This window comes from Catharus ustulatus, chromosome 3, assembly GCF_009819885.2.
Source record: "Catharus ustulatus isolate bCatUst1 chromosome 3, bCatUst1.pri.v2, whole genome shotgun sequence".
NCBI lineage: Eukaryota > Metazoa > Chordata > Aves > Passeriformes > Turdidae > Catharus > Catharus ustulatus.
The window spans coordinates 24950782-24968723 of record NC_046223.1 but is presented as its reverse complement, the minus strand read 5'-3'; the positions used below and the strand labels follow the sequence as shown (position 1 = coordinate 24968723).

The following is a 17942-nucleotide window of genomic DNA, read 5'->3' as shown; positions in this document are numbered from 1 at the left end:
CAACTAAGCACAAACACTCAGGTGTGACATATTAAGTATTAGATAGCCCCATGAAATACTACAATATTTAGATAACCCTTTAACATTATTCTGTAATCAGAGCAAATCAATGGGTATTTGGATAAATAACCTGCAATGCTACCTTGTTTGGTGCCCCTTCCTTACTGCTCAACAGTTCCCTCCTGCCTCTGGGAACCTCAAATCTAGCCCACAGAACTTCACGTGCAGGTTTTTAGCAACCTTTCTTGGCTGAACCAGATCATACTCTCTGGTTTGGGCAGTTTCAGAAATAGCAAGCATTAACAATATCCAGTCCCTAAATTATCCTCAAATAAGAAGCAGAGATAGGAGTTAAGACAATGAACTACCACATTAAATAAAATAATATAATCTTATTCCCACTTGGTATTAAATTAACACAGGTTATAAAAATAAATGCGCTAGATACAAATGAAATTTTCAGCCTTAGTGTCAACTTCACAGATGCTAGAAAGATTTAAAACTTTTAGCATTTTTCAAGACAACTTTAACCTGGGGAAGATCTTTCATGAAATATTTGTGACTTAAACCCACATATTAATATTAAAACATCTGAAGATACTAGATGCAACAGCAATGTCAAAATACAATGTTATCTGTATAATTAAAACAGAAAGATAACATAAAGTTATTTCTCCTAATTACAGATACTTCTTTAATTCCTGTCTTTAAAAAACGTGGTTTTTAAAATATTTACCTGAGTCCCTGGTCTGTCTCTCCATAGTCATCAAGATAAGGAGGAGGATAAAAGCAGCCCTTTGTTTTCCCAGCTAAAAATAGCACCTGACATTCTCGTACTCTGGAGAGAAACAGAAGATTTTTAGGTGTTGATTTTTAGGCGAATACTTTCTCATACTTTCATAGAGACACTGTTTTTCCTGTTCTTACCTACTTTCACTGTGTATAATTTGCACATACAGATTTTTAAAGGCACAATTTTTAAAACTACATGTCTCATTCTCTTCCTGTTATAACTCCTCAGCAGCAGTTAAAAACAATGTCACTTCATGTCTTATTATTTGCAGTCTGTGTAAAATACTCAACAGAACCTCAAGAAAATAAAAATTTTGCTCCTCACTAATCTTTGCCAAAGTGAAAGTAGACATTATCTAACCCTTCCCTGTATGCAGGAGGACAACTAAAATGAATATTTATGTTTTCACCAGGAACTGCAGCAACAAAATCAAAGTATTTACCTTCACAATTTTGTAATACTTGAGTAGAAATAAATGCACAGGCAAAACAAATTCCCTTGAAAATGAAATTTGAACTTTCTTTGAAATTTCATCTTCAAAGAAGTAACCTCTGAACCTAACACCAAAGCATAGGAAGATGAATACACTTCAGTTTTTGGGCAACCCTGTTGTAAACAAAACACCGCCTTTACAAACCACCTCTGCAATCACATATATAGAACTATTAATTTAATGACTATACACACCCTCTAACCCAGCAATGAGAGATGTTCAGCTCCTTACCTAAGGAATATGCCCACTCCAGAACCACAGGTGTATGTATGTGCAGTACAGGCTCCAACATCTTCCCCTTCAAGTTCAGTCTGACAGCAGTAACTCTGAGAACACAGCATGGTCCCACACACAAGGCACAATGTTGGGGCTCTGCTTTTGTCACCACCTGATTTCGGACACCTTTTGTTAGGAAAAAAACAAAAAAGGAATAAGAAAACCATGTGTAAACTCTAGATAGTAAAAAGATTCAGAAGTACTTCTGAACATTTATATAGTTAACAGCTGAAATTACTACTTCACTGTTACACTGAAATACAGGGCAGTTTGGCTGATAAATGCTATGTGCCCTTTATGATTCCACACACAACTTTCTGAGACTTTCAGGTTAAAGGTTTCCCAGCTGATGGAAAGGAGCAGCAGACTTTGGGGTCTCACTGTAATTGCACACAACTTACGAGAAATTGGATGCTTGGTTAATGAGGCAGCTGTAGTCGTCCGGAAGGTCTATTAATTTGTTGGATTCTCTTGCATAGCTAGAACAAAGCAATCAAATCAGCACTCCTATTTCAGTGACTAATACACAAGCAACTTCAGACTCATTCATGTTTTCCTGACTCATCTAAACAGCATCTGTGAGTAATTATTTTTAAGTTTCACTCTTTCCTGCCATTCTTTGAGTAAAATGGTAGCACATGAAAAGACAAACACACAACATCTCTCAAATAAACCACCTCCCCTTTTATTAGTCTTATTCTTTATGAATTTGAGAAAATGCAGAGGTGGAAAATACATGTCATTTGTATGCTTTCAACAAACCTAATTATGAGGTCACTACAATTTAAATAATTTTTTTTCTCTCCTGTGCAAGTTTGTTTATATTTTCTTTTTGTCACTAATATTGAATGGAAAATAGTCTGACTTTCATGGTTAGGGAACTTGTATCCTGAAGAGAATAAAATATGCATGCCATGAAAAGGACCTATTTAATATCAAATACTTATATATTTGAAATATATTTAAAAGTAACAGATACTATACAAAATTAAAATAATCTTCAATAATAGAAATAATACAAATTAGACTGTGGAATGCAAATAGAAATTTGCAACAGAAGCAGTGTATAAGGACATGGTAAGAGGAAAAAGAAATCATCAATGTCAAATTAGACATAAGTTTGGGAAGAGCAGATAAGAATCAGCAAAAGGAACACATGGAAAAGATCCCAACAATCACATGTAGCAAGAAATCAATTACAGAACCAGAATATTCTTACTGTGTAAGAAATTCTGTTAATGGTCTGGTGTTTCACAGATGAAGTGATTAATTTTTGATTTTATCACAGGCTTATTGTATGCACAATGTTAAAAGATTGACTTTATGTATTAAGCACAGGAGACTAAAAAGCAGGGATATGTTTTTAATGATAGCACTGTGAACTTCCCATTCATTTCTTCTAATTACCAGGATAATTGTTAACCACTATTTTTACCCAGCCTTCAGCAAGAACAACACCCTAAATGCTTTTCTACACCTACTAAGTATTAAAAGCATTCTGAATTCAAAGTAATTGTGCTGCAAGAACAAATGTATGAAAAGCTGCTTTTCTTTTCAGCAACTGACTCTGTGTTGGCTTTACTGAAGGAACTGGATTCTTTAAAAATATAATTTAAAAAGCTCTTCAATGCCTGGTATTTTTAAAGAAAGGTTATACACACCTTTCAGCAACATCACATTTTTGGCATCAGAAGGTACAAAGTAATAGGAAACATGAGATGAAATTTTAAGACTTCTATGACTTTTATGACTTCCTGCACATCAGTCTAAATAAAACCCTAATATTAAACTTTGCCTTTAAAATCTACTCATTTAAGCAGTATCTCCTTTTCTTAAAAATTTTTAAAAATCAATTCTTCCTTAATAGCTTTATTACTCAATAAAGCAGAACAGATATTATCTTATTATAAACACCCATTAGAAAAAATATTTGGAGAAAGGTGCAACACTAAAGTTTTTCCCTTTGTCTCTGCTTAAAATCTCTTTATGTTTACCTGATAGCATGTCTCTTGCCTTCCAGGTATCTTTTTACTTCATTGTTACTGCACCAACTACAAAAAAAAAAAAAAATTGGCTTGTAATTTCAATAAAGGACAGAAAAACGAATAAGTAAAAAATTCACAGTACATCTATTAAAAAATTACAACAACCAAAATGGCTTCTTTCAAAACACTTCTTTCATAAACACTTTTCAAAATCTACTATTCACTTCCCTAGGTATTCCTGGGAGAATACTTACACTACTACCTTGTGCAGGATTCTGTATTATATTAAAACTGAGCACAAAAACACAACTTACCTTTCTATTAATGTGTTCAGAATCTCACTGTTTTCTTGAAAAAGGCAAGTGAGGTTGTTTGGCAAGGAAAGATAGCTACATAAGTGTTCAAACTGGTTTGCTCCATTTGCTGAAAAACAAAAAAAGGGATAATCCTCATAACTTCAAATTGAAAATGTTTATTATGACCACCTTCAGGTTTCCATTCTATCCCCACATATGCCACATGTGGAGGACAGTAAAGAATGTCACCAACATCAATTATCTGGGGTGTAACGTAACATAGTGAATTTACAGAGATATCTTAGAATGGTTTGGATTGGAGGGCACCTTAAAGACAATCTCATTCCATTCCCCCTGCCATGGCCAGGGACAGCCCCCACTATACCAGGCTGCTCAAAGCCTCATCCTACCTGGCCTTAATATGAATTATTAGCAGATGCTGATTGAATGAAACCAACGCAAGAAAAATCAGGTCTCATTTGAAAATAGCAATCCATAGGAGCTTTGAAACAATCAAAATTTCCCTTATTAATAGAAGGAATAAATTTCTGTTTTAAGTAATCTAGAATGGCATTTACCTCTATAATAAAAATACATTTTAAAAACAAACAATTTTTTTGCCCTTTTCACTATGCTGATATGATGCTGCACTGGTAACAAGCCCATATCAATGCAATCAGTTCTTCAGATAAGAGAGTTTAAATGTAATTTATTTTGACCATTAATGTTTACATCTTGAAAACTGACTTAATACAAAGCAGACAATACCTTGAATTTCTGAGGGTGCTGGGACTCCATTTAAGTAATGAAAAAACAAAGCAGAACATCTCAGGAAAGGCATGATTCCAGATTTTAGATTCCTCCATAGGTGCCAGCCTGAGGAAATTTCTTTCAAGGCACTTAAGAGAATAACAGAAAAAAAAAAGTTTGCTTTTATTTAATCATTTCAGTTTGAGAGCTATATTTAGTAAGTCTTCAGTTACACTGCATACTAAACTATTGACTTCAGCTGAAACAATCATTATGCAAAGTGTTTATTTCAAAGCAAACTCCAAGAAAAACAACAAACCAGAGATTCATAAAAATGTAACCGACTGGGGCAGTAATTTAAGGAGAATTCTGCATAAACATTTCAGATCACAGAATGGTTTGGGATGGAAGGGGCCTTACAGACCATGTCATTCCAATTCCCCTGCCAAGTGCAGAGACACCTTCCAGTAGACCAAGCTGCTCTGAGCCCCATCCAGCCTGGTTTTGAACATTGCCAGGGATGGGGCATCCACAACTCTGAGCAACCTGTTGCAGTGCCTCACTATGCTCACAGAAATCAACTCTTCCTAACACCTAATTTCACCTAAAACCTACTTTTTTTCCATTCAAAGCCATTCCCATCCTAATAAGTTTTTTGTACTCAAATACTGCCAATTCCAGATTCTGCAAACTGACTAAAAAAACTGTTTCTGAGCACAGTCTTCATGAGCAGGTATCTTCCAGATCACAGATGAATTTACAGGAATGGTTACTTAAATGAATCTAGAAGTGCTGGATAAGAAACAAGATGTAAGAGTTCCCAAGTTAAAAGTGTCATTTTTGACAGCACAGTATACAGAATTCAGTCAGTAGTTAATGTTCAGTTCAGGAGGGAGAAAAATAACAAAATTTTACCAAAAGATCATGGTTTTACCTTCCTGTACACTGGCAAAGAAATTTATACAGTGTAAGCACGGCTACTTCCTCTTCACTGTTAGTGTTTTCTTGGTCCATGCCATTCTCTTCTGAAGAAGAAATAAATAATTAACAAATTGTTTCATACATACATGTTTACACAACAAGAATGTATTTTATCAAGTTCTGATAAAAATGCCCATATGAAGAAGTATTGCACTGGGACAGAATATGATGTACTGCACATTTTATGTGGTAAGGTTTTGCTACTGTCAGCTCCAGTGAGGTGCTGGTTTAGTGGTTCAGGTGGTTGGGTTTCTTGACATACTTGCTTGGAGTTCTTCGCTTTTGGCAAACTATGCCTTATCCGGCTCCTGTTGCCAGGAGATGCCTTGATTCCTTACTTTGCTAACTGCAACTCATTCATCATGCAATGCCTAAGCCAAGCCTGCAATAAACACTCCCAGGCACTGCTACAGCAGCTGGAAAGCCAGGATTCGTTACTAGCTATGCTCTAAGAAACTCACAGAGTAGAGCCAGAAAGACAATGTGACTGAGTTTTGATGAGTACAATTTACCAATACTCTTTGTGGGCTCAAAGACAGCACCAACAATTCTATTTTGTAACTGTAAACTGCACACATTTACCAGCAGCACCATAGCTTTTTCCTAAGTAAAGACTGGAGGAATCTTTTCCATAAAAGTTGAGACAAAGTGGCATTACCTGTTGATGAGGTAAGTAAAATCTGTATTATGTGTGCCATAGTGACAAGATGAAACAGGTGAAGATCTCCAGTGCCAAGACTAACCCCTGAAAAATCCTGACAATGTATGGCAGGGAAAGAGAGCACCAAGCTAACCTGTGAAAGAAAACAAGAAAGTTGGTACATTGCTTTTCCTTTTGAATCTTCCCCTTTTCTCTGCTCATGCTGCAACTACACCCCTTGAAGGCAGCATACTACATAAGGCTAATTTTGAAGCTAATTACACAGATGTTACTTAAAAGAAGAGCAATTCTCTATCAGGAGAGTTTTGAGTCTGTTTGGTTTTTTGGGCTTGTTGTTTTGTTGGGAGGGTTGTTTTCATATATTTTGGGGTTTTTTAACAGACAAGGAGTAGGCATTGTCTCATCTTACCCCTTTTTAATTTATAGAATACTTCTATTCAATACTTTTATTAAGAATACTTATATTAAATTTTAAAAGTCTTCCAAATGTATTAAGTAGTGAAAAAATACTAAAATCCTGAACATTTTAAAGGCTCCTAACCCAGAGTAAAGAGAACATTTTCAATAGTTTTTACTCTCCAGTGCCTACTGGATCAAAACATTATTAACATATATTATGAAATACTTACCAATAAATGAAACATGTCAATATCAAGTATGCAAGGAAGATTCTCATTTTTTTCATTAGGCACCAGTGCTAAGTATTTTGGAGAGAAAAAAAAATATTAATTGAACATTTATACAAGAAAATATTTCTGTGTACTTCATTTAAAAAAATGAGAGCCATCTCCTTCATTAACACGCTTAAAGAACTTAAAATACAAATGTACCTGTTCTGGCCAGAGTCAATTCAGGAAGTGTCAAACATTATTGGGAAAGAGTTTTGCCTACTTTATTGTATTAAAACAAAACAAACTCAGGTAGACTTTCTTTCATTTCCTGGGTATCCAGGGGGAGACAAAATGAGAAAGTATCTCAAGCTCTGGCAGGAATAAGCTCAAACAATAGTGACTAAACAGAACACTGATTGTTGTCTCTTGGACAGCTGCTCAAAGAAAACTTCCGCAAATTGCTTAACTTCACAAGACTGCCTGAACATGCCTTATGTTTGCCTTACTGACTTAAAAATGCATTGCTCCAGTCTCTAGAATTCATCAATTTATCTCTGATTAAGGTAGAGCTAGGTGTTGGTCTCTCCCTCTCTGTAGTATTTACAGTAATCACAAAGTATTAACCAAATCACTCCAGCTGACAACAGAAATTCTCACACAATGAATTGCAAGCACCTTCATCTAAAAGCAAACACAAATTCATTGTTTTGAAAAATGTTACAAGATATTTTAGGTAACAATCAAGGAACAGTTGCTTACTTCATTACTCCAAGCAGTAAAATCTGATTGTAATAAAGCTGCAGCTCTGGGTATATTTTACAATGTAGCTATAAGTATTAAGCTGCCAAGTTTAAAAACACCACTACATTAAAAAATAGTCTCATCATGACAACTTGAAAATACTTCAGTTGAAGACTGCTGCCTTGGTGGCCAAAAAAACTGAGAGCTGAAGACATGTGACATTTGGTAGCTATTTCTATTAGCAAACATTTCACCACGACTCAGATTTCAAATGCTTTTCCTTTTGTCAGCATATAGCCACAGAACTCAACCCAAAAGTCTGAAAAACGTCTGTATTGAAAACACGACCAGAGCAAGGGACTTCCAAAACAAAACCTATTTTCCGTAAGTCATCTTTATGTATTGTTTACAGAATACAGACAGATCAAAGGCTCATAATTTTCATTCCTAGCCTGAAAAATTAAAATAGCAGAAACTTTTCCTTCATAAAAATAAAAGCAGTACAGTTGCTTCTGTCAGTCAGAAGGAAGGAGAGCTTTGAAGAAATACTGATTCAAGCTTTCAAGAAAACTCAAAACACTCAGAACACTATATATTGCAAAGTTCCAGTCAAACAGCCAGCAGCATTTTCTCTTCTGCTTCACATAGCAAACAGCTCAGTGATTACTGCTACAAACTGACGCCAATTAAGTTTTTCCCCATAAAACTGCCAACTGTTTGCTGAAGTAGCTGGTATCCATCTACTAGTAATTTCAGTATATCAATGCATTTTAAAAGTTTCTCTGCTCAACTGACTGGAGATATTAAAGTTATACCATTTTATAATACTCTTTCAGAACAGTCCTCTCATGGGCAATTACTTCGTTAGGCTGAACTTCAGACTTTTCATCTGTATGTACTAATGCTTCAAGCTTGGAACATTTTGGCTGTTCTCATTAAAATTCTCAATTAACATATGACATTACATAGTAAGTCCTGTCTTATCAGAGATCCTGCTTTTCAAAGAGAGAAAAGTTTGCAGATATATTACAGACTTCTGTAAATATCCTTTTCATACTACATTAATTTTAATTTCCTCATCTTTAAAGTTCCAGTGGATTATTTTTGTGAAGGACTGCATTTCCTTCTCCTTTGCTCTATGTATCTTTCTCTAATGAAGAATCAACAGAATTAATTCACAGCAAAATATCCATGCTTGGAGCTGAAGTCCAGAAGAAAATGTCTTCTTTCTTGAATAACACATATAGGTGGAAATAGCAGCTCTTGGCTTAGTACTTAAAACCACTACATAAAATAATCTTTTAATCAATTCTAAGTAATTCTGAAAGCACTTGTGTATCTTCACAAAAAAAACCAGCACAAGGTGGCAAACTTACATGCTAATAGAGTACAAAAGTGACCCTGTACTGCTGAAAGAGATGAAACTGTCCAGTGAGCTGCCGCAAATCTCGTTAGCGACGTAAGGCAGTCATCCTGCAAAAACAAAGAAAAAGAGACACTGCCACAGTTAATGAAGTTCCTCAACATGAAAAGGCCTTCGACTTAACAGCATTTTTTTCAGGCCTCTCAACTGCAGTTTATGGGGGCAGTTTGACTGTTAAGCATATGACAGATACTTATGTTTATGCAAATATGCAAGTTCCTTTTGACATTCTTATTTTGACTGTTACCATGAGAAACTGCAGCATTAACAAGTTACGTGTTTACAGGAACAAAAGTAACTGTTTTGCTAGATGTGATTTTTAAATAGTTTAATAATCAGATACAGATCAACTAAACAATAGCATCCAACAAATAAAACTATCCAATAACCGTAACTTAAAAATGTAGATATTCCTCATTAATGAAGCACAAGTCTCTCTTTGAAAAAATTCAGGGAGGAATTGCTACTTGTTCCTTACCTGTCGGCAAGGTAAATGGCCAAATAATGGCTTATCTTCATCAGCTAAAATTCGTTCTGGAAAAAAAAATAATTCATTGTTGTGAGTTTAACCAGATTGTGAAAATCTCCTATAAAGAAGCCAAATGAGCTGATCAGTACCTATAGTCTGTATTGTGTAAGCACAGCTGCCCCAGCACATTATAGGTACACGTGGGTCTTCCTCATTTGGATGAACCTTCAAGCCTACTTTGTAAGTTGCCGTACCGAAAGTTGTCAGCATCTCTTTTATGCTCTCAGAATAAGGATTCCTGAAACAAAGAAAACAGTATTACTAATTCATTCTTTTCTCCACTGGCAGCATAGTACCTCTAATGATAAGCATTCACCCCATAGATGAACAACTGGAGTTTTAAAATTTAAGTGACAACTCCAACATCCTTCTTTGGATTTAGTATTCTGTAACATCATTTTTTTGTGACAGATGCCCAATTATTTCTTGATTATCTGTTTGGTACCAATCTCATTTTTAGTGTTAAGAATACCTAGTCTTCAAAGACAAAGTCAAGGCTAAATAACAAGAAATATGTGTGACTGAAAGCTAAATCTGTTATGAGCTGGGGTAAGAGTACTGCATTTTGTGTGCAGATGGCAGACCAATGTGTGTACCACATAACAAGTTTTGTTACTTTCTCTTGAAGTGAAGAGAGTGTAGAACCAAACACAAATACACCTTTACAGCTGAAATTACATATTAACATACTCTCCATTTCATAGCCTTCCTTCATGTTTTACATGTTGTGCTGGCTATAATGATGAATCCTTTATCCAGCTACAAGTACAAGCCATAATTTATATAACTGCAGCATGTTTCTGCACAACGACTTAGCACATTCACTTCTGAAATTCTTCTGAATTACTTAGGACTTCTGGGCTGGACTTCAATGTCATTATCATAATAATATTAACTTTTCTAATTAAAGCAAAATTAATATATTTGCCCTAATTATTGAGGCCTTCTAGCAGAGAAGTTACAGTCTATTTTCACATTATGATTTCACGATTAATTTTTAATGATTTGTTAATATGTAAATACATACTTCAGTTTGAAATCTGGTCTAAATCCTTCAGGTAACTGCAGCTGATCCATTTTTTCTGAATGACCAGAATGGCCTGTACAAACAAAAAGTAATAAATCACTGATTATTCCCCTATATGTAATTTCTACATTATAGAAATTCCATCACCAGAAATGGAAATCCCAAACTATTTTTGCCAACATCTCTCAACTCCATTGTGGCAGAACCAAAGTGCTTGGTCTCTTCCATGAATATTGTCGTATTTTCACAAACAAATACACAGATTTCTTCAGACTTACTTGCAGAGTCTTCATTTCGAAGTAACTGTAGAGCTTTTACTTGCTGGGATAATGTTTTGATCCACTGAGTTAGGTTTGGTTGGCCTGAAAAGTCTAACCTGTCAAAAAAAACCCCAAAAAAATTGTTAAAACAATCTGTAGACAGTATTAGTATTCCAACATCATTTATCTGTTTCTCATTGGGCTCTTTTTCTGCTGCCCATGAATTTTTCTATGTTCAGCTCTTTTTCTGCAGGTCCTGTGCCTTCCTAATAAACAATAATAAAATAAAACCCAAAAACCTAAATAAGCATACAGGCAATCCACTTGAGTTTATCAGAGCAGAAGAAAACAACCATTCAATAAGGTGTTCTGAGGTGTAGCTGGTTTGGCATCTTATTTTTTTACATTTATTAAGGACATTTATAAACCAAACTGACCTGTTAAACAGAACTCTTGGTGGAGGAAGCAGAGGAATAACAGTGTTGCTCAAGCATTCACAAAGTGGGCAAAGGAATTCACCATTTTCTACATCATAACTTGTGTGTACTCGTAGTCTTTGTTGTCTTCGTTGCTCTTTTGCTTGGACTGCATCAAAATACCTTTAGAAAAGAGCAAGACATTAGTGGCAAATCATTACTACTTGAACACAGACATTAAAAAATTCTCAGGAAGACACAGTTTTGTCTTTCCCCAAATATAGATAAGAGTATTATCAGAACAAAAAAAACCTCTACCCTCTACTGATAAAGAAAGCATTAGTGCTTTTGGTTGCCAAACTCTACCCTAAAGTGCTGAAGCTCACTGAGCTGTTAAAATCATGGTTAAGTCTGAACATTACACTTAGGAAAAAAGGGGAAGAAGTAGAGTGAAAGTTAAAGCATTGAAAACCCAAAACCAAGCCAACAAACAAAAAACCTCAAACAAAACAAAACACCTCAAACGAAACAAAACACCACAAGCAAACAAAGACCCCAAACAAATAAAAACTACTATGCAACAAACAAACAAACAAAAACAACTAAAAGCCCAAACCAAACTCATTTTTACAGAAATTTTTAAGGAAAATGACACGAGCATTATCCTTGGGTTTTTTCTATTACAGGCCACAACCAAAAGAGCAGCAGCCGAAAAAGCTGTTGGCTGCAAAAGGAACTGAATTCACTGCTTTGCTGCATGTAACTGGCTATTCCAGAAGCTTCTGATGTGGTTTAAAGCATGCCCAGCAATGACCCCAAAATGATCAGAATACAAGCACCTAAGGGCACTTCCAGGAGATTATGGCAACCACAAAGGACTGTACACGAGCTACACAAGAAGATTAAAAACCTATCTTCAGTGAGCAGTGACATCAAAGACCACAAATGAAGCCTGTGCTATTACCTGTGTGGTAACAGCCACAGAATCCCTGGGAGCTCCTAACACTCTTCATACACAAGGCAGAATTTGAAATTAGGCATTTCAGAAGCCCATGCCAAGAAGCAAAGCAAGGGCCTAATTGAAGTCAGAGGCATGAATGGTTTGAATTTGTCATGTGGCATTACCACCACACAGCACTAAGCAAGTTTATATGCCTCCAAAAATCAAAGAATAAAAATAACAGCAAAAGGCTTTCTGCAAATGCTAAGAAACAAAGGATAAAATAAGAGCTTATGCTGAAGATGAACTTGAATTAGGTCATAGATGTTTCTGCTTCAAATTAAACCTGTTGGAGGAATTAAGAGTGCAAGGGATGCACTGTCATTTAAAACTTCAGTAGACAGCAGAAGCAGCAAAAGCATGTCTAGCAGTCAACTGCAAAAAAGCCAAAAAAAAATCTTGAGTTCTAGATACATGTACACCACAAGGAATTATGCATTAGGATAAACATGGAAAGGGAATGAAAGCTGCCATATATGGCTTTCGACTGTTACTTACCAAGATGACAATAAATGAAAATTATTTTGATTATGTTTACAGTATTTTATTTCTACTCCCTTTTTTTCCAACAGAAAAAAACTGTTTTAATCACTTCCTGAAATTCCTTTTCAAATTTAATACATTGTAGGAATTTTGCCATTAAAATTAGAGCCATTAGGCAAACTGCATACATAAATCATTATTTGAACTAAAATCTTAAATATTACTTTTTACCTTTGCCAACAATGAGCATGCATAATATGTCCACAGCTACCCGTGTGTGTTCCACATGACAGATCTGGGTGCATGAATAAGGGGTCATACTTTTCTGTATTTAAAAGAAAAAAAAACCAAACAAATTTGAAATAAATATTTATCAAAAGACTTGACTGCAGATAGATGTTACCACATTTACATTATTATTTAACTTAATCACAGAAGTGTAATTTATTTGATGAAGCATAAAACACATTATTTATCCATAACAATCTAAACTGTTTAAAAAATTCACAAGTATCACCTGACTTTGGTTTGAGTGTATGTACTGTACTTAAAGGCTTCAAACCACACTTTCAGAGGTGTTGGGCCCTTGTAAAAGTCCCCAGGATCGACCTGCAGTTTTGGTGGTTCAGCACCATCAAACAGTGAGTTCAAGGACATTCATCTTCAGAGTGAGAAAGCAAAACAATTCAGTGCAAAGATTTCTATGTGTTTACACACACAGAATTCAGAGAAACCTTAGTAACAATGGTCTTGCTCACTGTGATCTCTTTCAAAAGTACCTAACTCTGACATTTTTTTATTATCACAAAGAGGTATTTCAGGTGACATAACTGAGAGGAAGTAAATGTACATCTTGTGCTCTTAAAGCACTCCATTAACACCTCCTCTCTCTGATGTTACAGGCATGGTTTAAGAACAAACACTTCTGATTTTAAGGGTTTTTTCAACAGTTATAAATAATTTGTCACAAATGAAAGGCAGAACATTGAGCTCATGCCTCACAGTGATTTACATTATTCACTACACACATTTCTACCTCACCAAAAATATGGTAGTTTTGCCACTGATTACAACGAAGCCATTCAGAAACAGTTAACATAAGAAGGCTATGTCACTGTCTCAGATGAAAAAATGCTGTTGTCACAGTAACTCCAATATTCTTTAATATTTAAGAGAACTATGAACATTTACTTACCAGGATCTGGAGTAGTTTTGTTTCTATTTTTAGACAACACAGTTGATCGCTGAATAAATGCTGCCAAGACCATGGCCCTGCTGTCCACTTTAACTTCTTGCTCCTCCTGGCACAATATACACATAACAACCTGTCTGGGTTCAGCTACTCTTGTTTGCTCTGGACCCAAGGCTGTGAGTTTTGCATCTGAAATTACAGGGCTAGAATATTCAAAGAAAATTAGTAAGCAAATTATTTGAAAAACATTGTAATTCAGTTCATTATTTAACTGTGTTTAGTGAGTTCCCTAAATTTATGATAAATGCTCTCTTAAAAAAATAATTTTGGCATTTATATAACAATTCCTATGTGTCCAGAGGTAGCATGCATTTTCCAGAAAAAATTTATACCCTCCCAATAGTATAATCAACTCTAGTTTAATAAAGAAACTGAATCTGCAGCCCTCCATCATCACCATCTCTTAAGTGTCTGATATGAATTTTGAAAACACTCAACTTCCCCACAAAATCATTAGCACTCTAATTCATATTTTCAACTACCAAGCAGATTTTCTTCCAAATCTTCAACAGACATATAATCAGCCATTTCCAATTTACTATGTTTAATCGCATCGTCTCTTCAGTATCATTAATAATTTACTGGGTGATTTTTGTATAACAATTATTTGTTTATGTTTATATTTACCCCACAATTCTGACAGAGAGGGGGAGGGAAGCAGTCCATTTACTGCTGGTTTTCTGTCTCTGAAACTAATGAATAGTTTTCCATCAAGATAGGGGAAAAAAAAAAGAGCTTTTGAAAGCGGTAACAATAGGACAATCTGTAAACATTAATGGGAAAAAATTTAAACAAGATGTTTTTACCTATTTTCATGGACTCCGGAGGCTGAAGTATCCAGCTCCTCCAGAGTTTGCTGAAAGAGTTCTTTGTTTTCATTAATGAAGTGTCGTTGCATCTCAGACATCTGGGCCATGATCTTTTCCCTACGCAGTCTGGCAATCTCAGCTTTTCGCTTCCTTTCAGCTTTGTCTTTATCACGTGAACTCTGAAATTGTGTTGTTCACTCAGTCATTTTTCAAGTCTTGTTACAACAGATTATTTATTTTAGCTACTGCCATGTGTAACTTGTACTAACCTCCAAACAATGAAAAATCTCATAAAAGACAAAAGAAAAGTCTACTAAAGAGTAATTTTGTGCCCTCTTCAGCTTGCGTTCAATGCCAGGCAGAACTGCAGGTCTAGAAGGGGAACCTCTTCCCCTCAACCTTTAACTGTATTTTGTATTTCTGTTCCCTTCAAGCATTCATAGGATAGAAGGATAAGAGAGTGACATGTCTCTGGTGCTGCTCTCCCTCCCCAGCAGCTGCATTGCTAAATGCACTACAGTGCTCCAAGGTTTGCGTGCAGTACTTAGAATGTCATGCCAAGCTATACACATCAGCAGAGCTTATCTGGAATGACCTGCATGGTAAAAATATACAGACACCGTTTCTTTTAGCAACTTTCCATGGAGTCTGAAATTGTGGGAAGAGCAGAAACATTTAATACTGTGACTGTACTACAGACAATCCTATGGAGTAGAATTGCAAAAGAGTTGGGGACTGCAATATATGAAACAAAGAAAAAACATCTTAGGGACTTTACCAACAGGTTCTTCAAACAAATGAGTTTCATTTATAAACTGAGAGATTTTCAGAAATCACTGATGTTTCCCATATTTGATTTAGAGCTACAATTAGAAATACAGTCCTTTGCTAGTCACCACCCAGACCTGTTCCACATCAGCTGTTACAGACTGCTTTTACCTCCTCCATAATATTTCCTTCTGTCTCGGCCACAGGACTTGAAGAGGAGCTTTCTCTTAGCTTTTTAATAGTATTAAAAGTCTGTAAGAAAAAAAAAAAGACAACTTTCATTTGTTTGGAACATGAGAATGTAACTGTATATACTATAATCCTGACTACACAATGTGCAGTATTAAAATCCAGAAGAGTAAAACAACAAATCCACAGGTACAACAAATCCACATGGAAAATAAAGAAATCATCCCAATGTAATTAGGAAAGCTTCAAAAATCTTATTTCCATGATTTTCAGTGGCGATATAAAATATATTTACCTTCAATATCCATCTGATCATGTCCTTGTGCACTTCCAGATGAGGCGCATTTTGCAGTGTTTCTAGCATAGCTAATATGCTGGGGGAGTTATTGGGTGCTTCTCCTGGTTCTGAGAGAAAAATTACAATGAGGATTGATGATACTGTTACTGGCAAATTAATCACACACTAACATTAAAAACACGAAACCCCAATGCTTGTTCAGCAACTGAAGAATTCCTTCAACAAACAGGCACAATGTGTAATTTTTAATTCTCCCCCATTACAAACCTTTTCATGAATAACTTTTAAATTCTGGAAAGTTTTGCTCACTGACTATATTTTCTTACACAAGAAAAGCACTGTATGTGCTGCCTGGCTGTTTTCATCTTGGGAACCTCCAATATTTTATTTTCAACTACTTTAGAAGGAACTTTCATGTGTTAGCAAAAATAGAGGCATTAGTCAGAGAATACAAAGGAGAGTCAAGATTAAAAGAGTATTTAAGAATGCAACTATGATTTTTGCAATTGCATCTGATCATGTACAGCAATCTTTATGGAGATGTCACTTAAAGATATGAAGAATCAGATCTAGAGGGAATTATTCAACTTCTGGATTTCTCCTCTAGAAAATGCCTTTAGTATTGTACCATCATAGAATCTACACATGTAGAAAGCATTTATCTGTAGTCAACTTGATAACATTTGGATGGATAAGCAAATATACTTTTCTGGTAAATACAGTTTCAGAAGAATAAAATATGAGATCCTGGCATTTTCAGTTAATTCAAATTTGCTATACATTTGAAAAGAAAGGCATACTTGATATTTTCTGAGTGAAGGTAAATGTTACAACATTCTCCTCACTGAGATTCTCCAGATGTTGTTTTTCTTCTTGTAGTGCCATTCCAATCAAATGCAAAACCTAGGAAAAAATTACAAATGTTAGTTCTTTTCTTACATAATTCATATAATCTTGTTATATACTTTGAGTAATTCATTAAGAAAGAGGAAAACCATATAGTACAATTATATATTATGAATATATTTGAAATTATTTCTATACACAGAATTCCAAAGCTACATTACACAGGAACAACAGTGCTTGGTTTGAAACTTTGTCACATAAAATCTGCATTAAATACTTGCCTCTTTCTGTTTGCTGTCCTGACTAGTGAGTGGGAAGTCAGTACTTTTTATCTTTCTCCCTACCCCCTGCACGTTACTATTGTAAGTCTCTGGACAGAAGCATGAAGTAGACTTAAAGTTCTTTTCATACACAAAGTTCAGCAACAAAAAAACTAAAATTTTTAAGTTAGATTTATTTTCTCCAGAAACACATTTTAAAATAATGTCAATTTTTAGCTCAGTGTAGAGTTGTAATCTCCTTGAACTTAAAAAATGTAATTACCCTATTTAGCACGACGATAGTCTGAATGGCATTTTGAAGCTGAGATACTTTGCTCTTGGTGGCAAACTCTGTCATGTTCATCAGCCATTTCACAGCCCTACACAAATTGGCAGCATGCTCCAGACACAGAGGTTACTGATGCCTGGAATCAACACTGACACCCATGTAAGGAAAGGGTAATCACCTGAAAATTTGTAACAGAACTGGAACGCAACAGACCAAGTATCTATAGAAAAAGTGGCAAAACCTGATGAGAGTCTTGACTTTTTCATTTGTTTTAATAAACCACAGTAAATTTCTACTCAGTTATCACATCTATTTAACAAGATATCTCACTAGAATTGGGCTACCTTTTGCAGATATCTCATATCCACCTTTGCAAGTACTTCCAAGACAAAAATGGTTGAACTGGGAAAGATGCAGTACAACTGCATGGCACCATCACAGAGCAATGCCACAAGTTTCTGAGCAAGTGATAGGTCCCTAATGAATTTCATGCTTTTGAGAATGGC

The 17942-nt window shown here is 35.3% G+C and overlaps 1 protein-coding gene across 2 annotated transcripts in view; it reads right to left on the bottom strand.

Annotated features, from left to right (window-relative positions):
* Nucleotides 1-17942, bottom strand: part of UBR2 (ubiquitin protein ligase E3 component n-recognin 2) — a 55828-nt gene that overhangs the window by 1723 nt on the left and 36163 nt on the right. For both annotated transcript variants that reach the window (XM_033055047.2, XM_033055044.2), the window contains exons 26-46: nt 16842-16944; nt 16039-16148; nt 15726-15806; nt 14784-14965; nt 13921-14120; nt 12957-13050; nt 11264-11425; nt 10845-10942; nt 10567-10639; nt 9629-9777; nt 9489-9544; nt 8964-9060; nt 6865-6932; nt 6233-6368; nt 5528-5618; nt 4612-4742; nt 3862-3970; nt 3557-3613; nt 1964-2041; nt 1518-1688; nt 737-838 (exon numbers count right to left, since the gene is read on the bottom strand). In XM_033055047.2, coding sequence (XP_032910938.1) covers nt 737-838; nt 1518-1688; nt 1964-2041; nt 3557-3613; nt 3862-3970; nt 4612-4742; nt 5528-5618; nt 6233-6368; nt 6865-6932; nt 8964-9060; nt 9489-9544; nt 9629-9777; nt 10567-10639; nt 10845-10942; nt 11264-11425; nt 12957-13050; nt 13921-14120; nt 14784-14965; nt 15726-15806; nt 16039-16148; nt 16842-16944 — 2348 coding nt within the window. The remainder of the gene's footprint in view (nt 1-736; nt 839-1517; nt 1689-1963; nt 2042-3556; nt 3614-3861; nt 3971-4611; nt 4743-5527; nt 5619-6232; nt 6369-6864; nt 6933-8963; nt 9061-9488; nt 9545-9628; nt 9778-10566; nt 10640-10844; nt 10943-11263; nt 11426-12956; nt 13051-13920; nt 14121-14783; nt 14966-15725; nt 15807-16038; nt 16149-16841; nt 16945-17942) is intronic.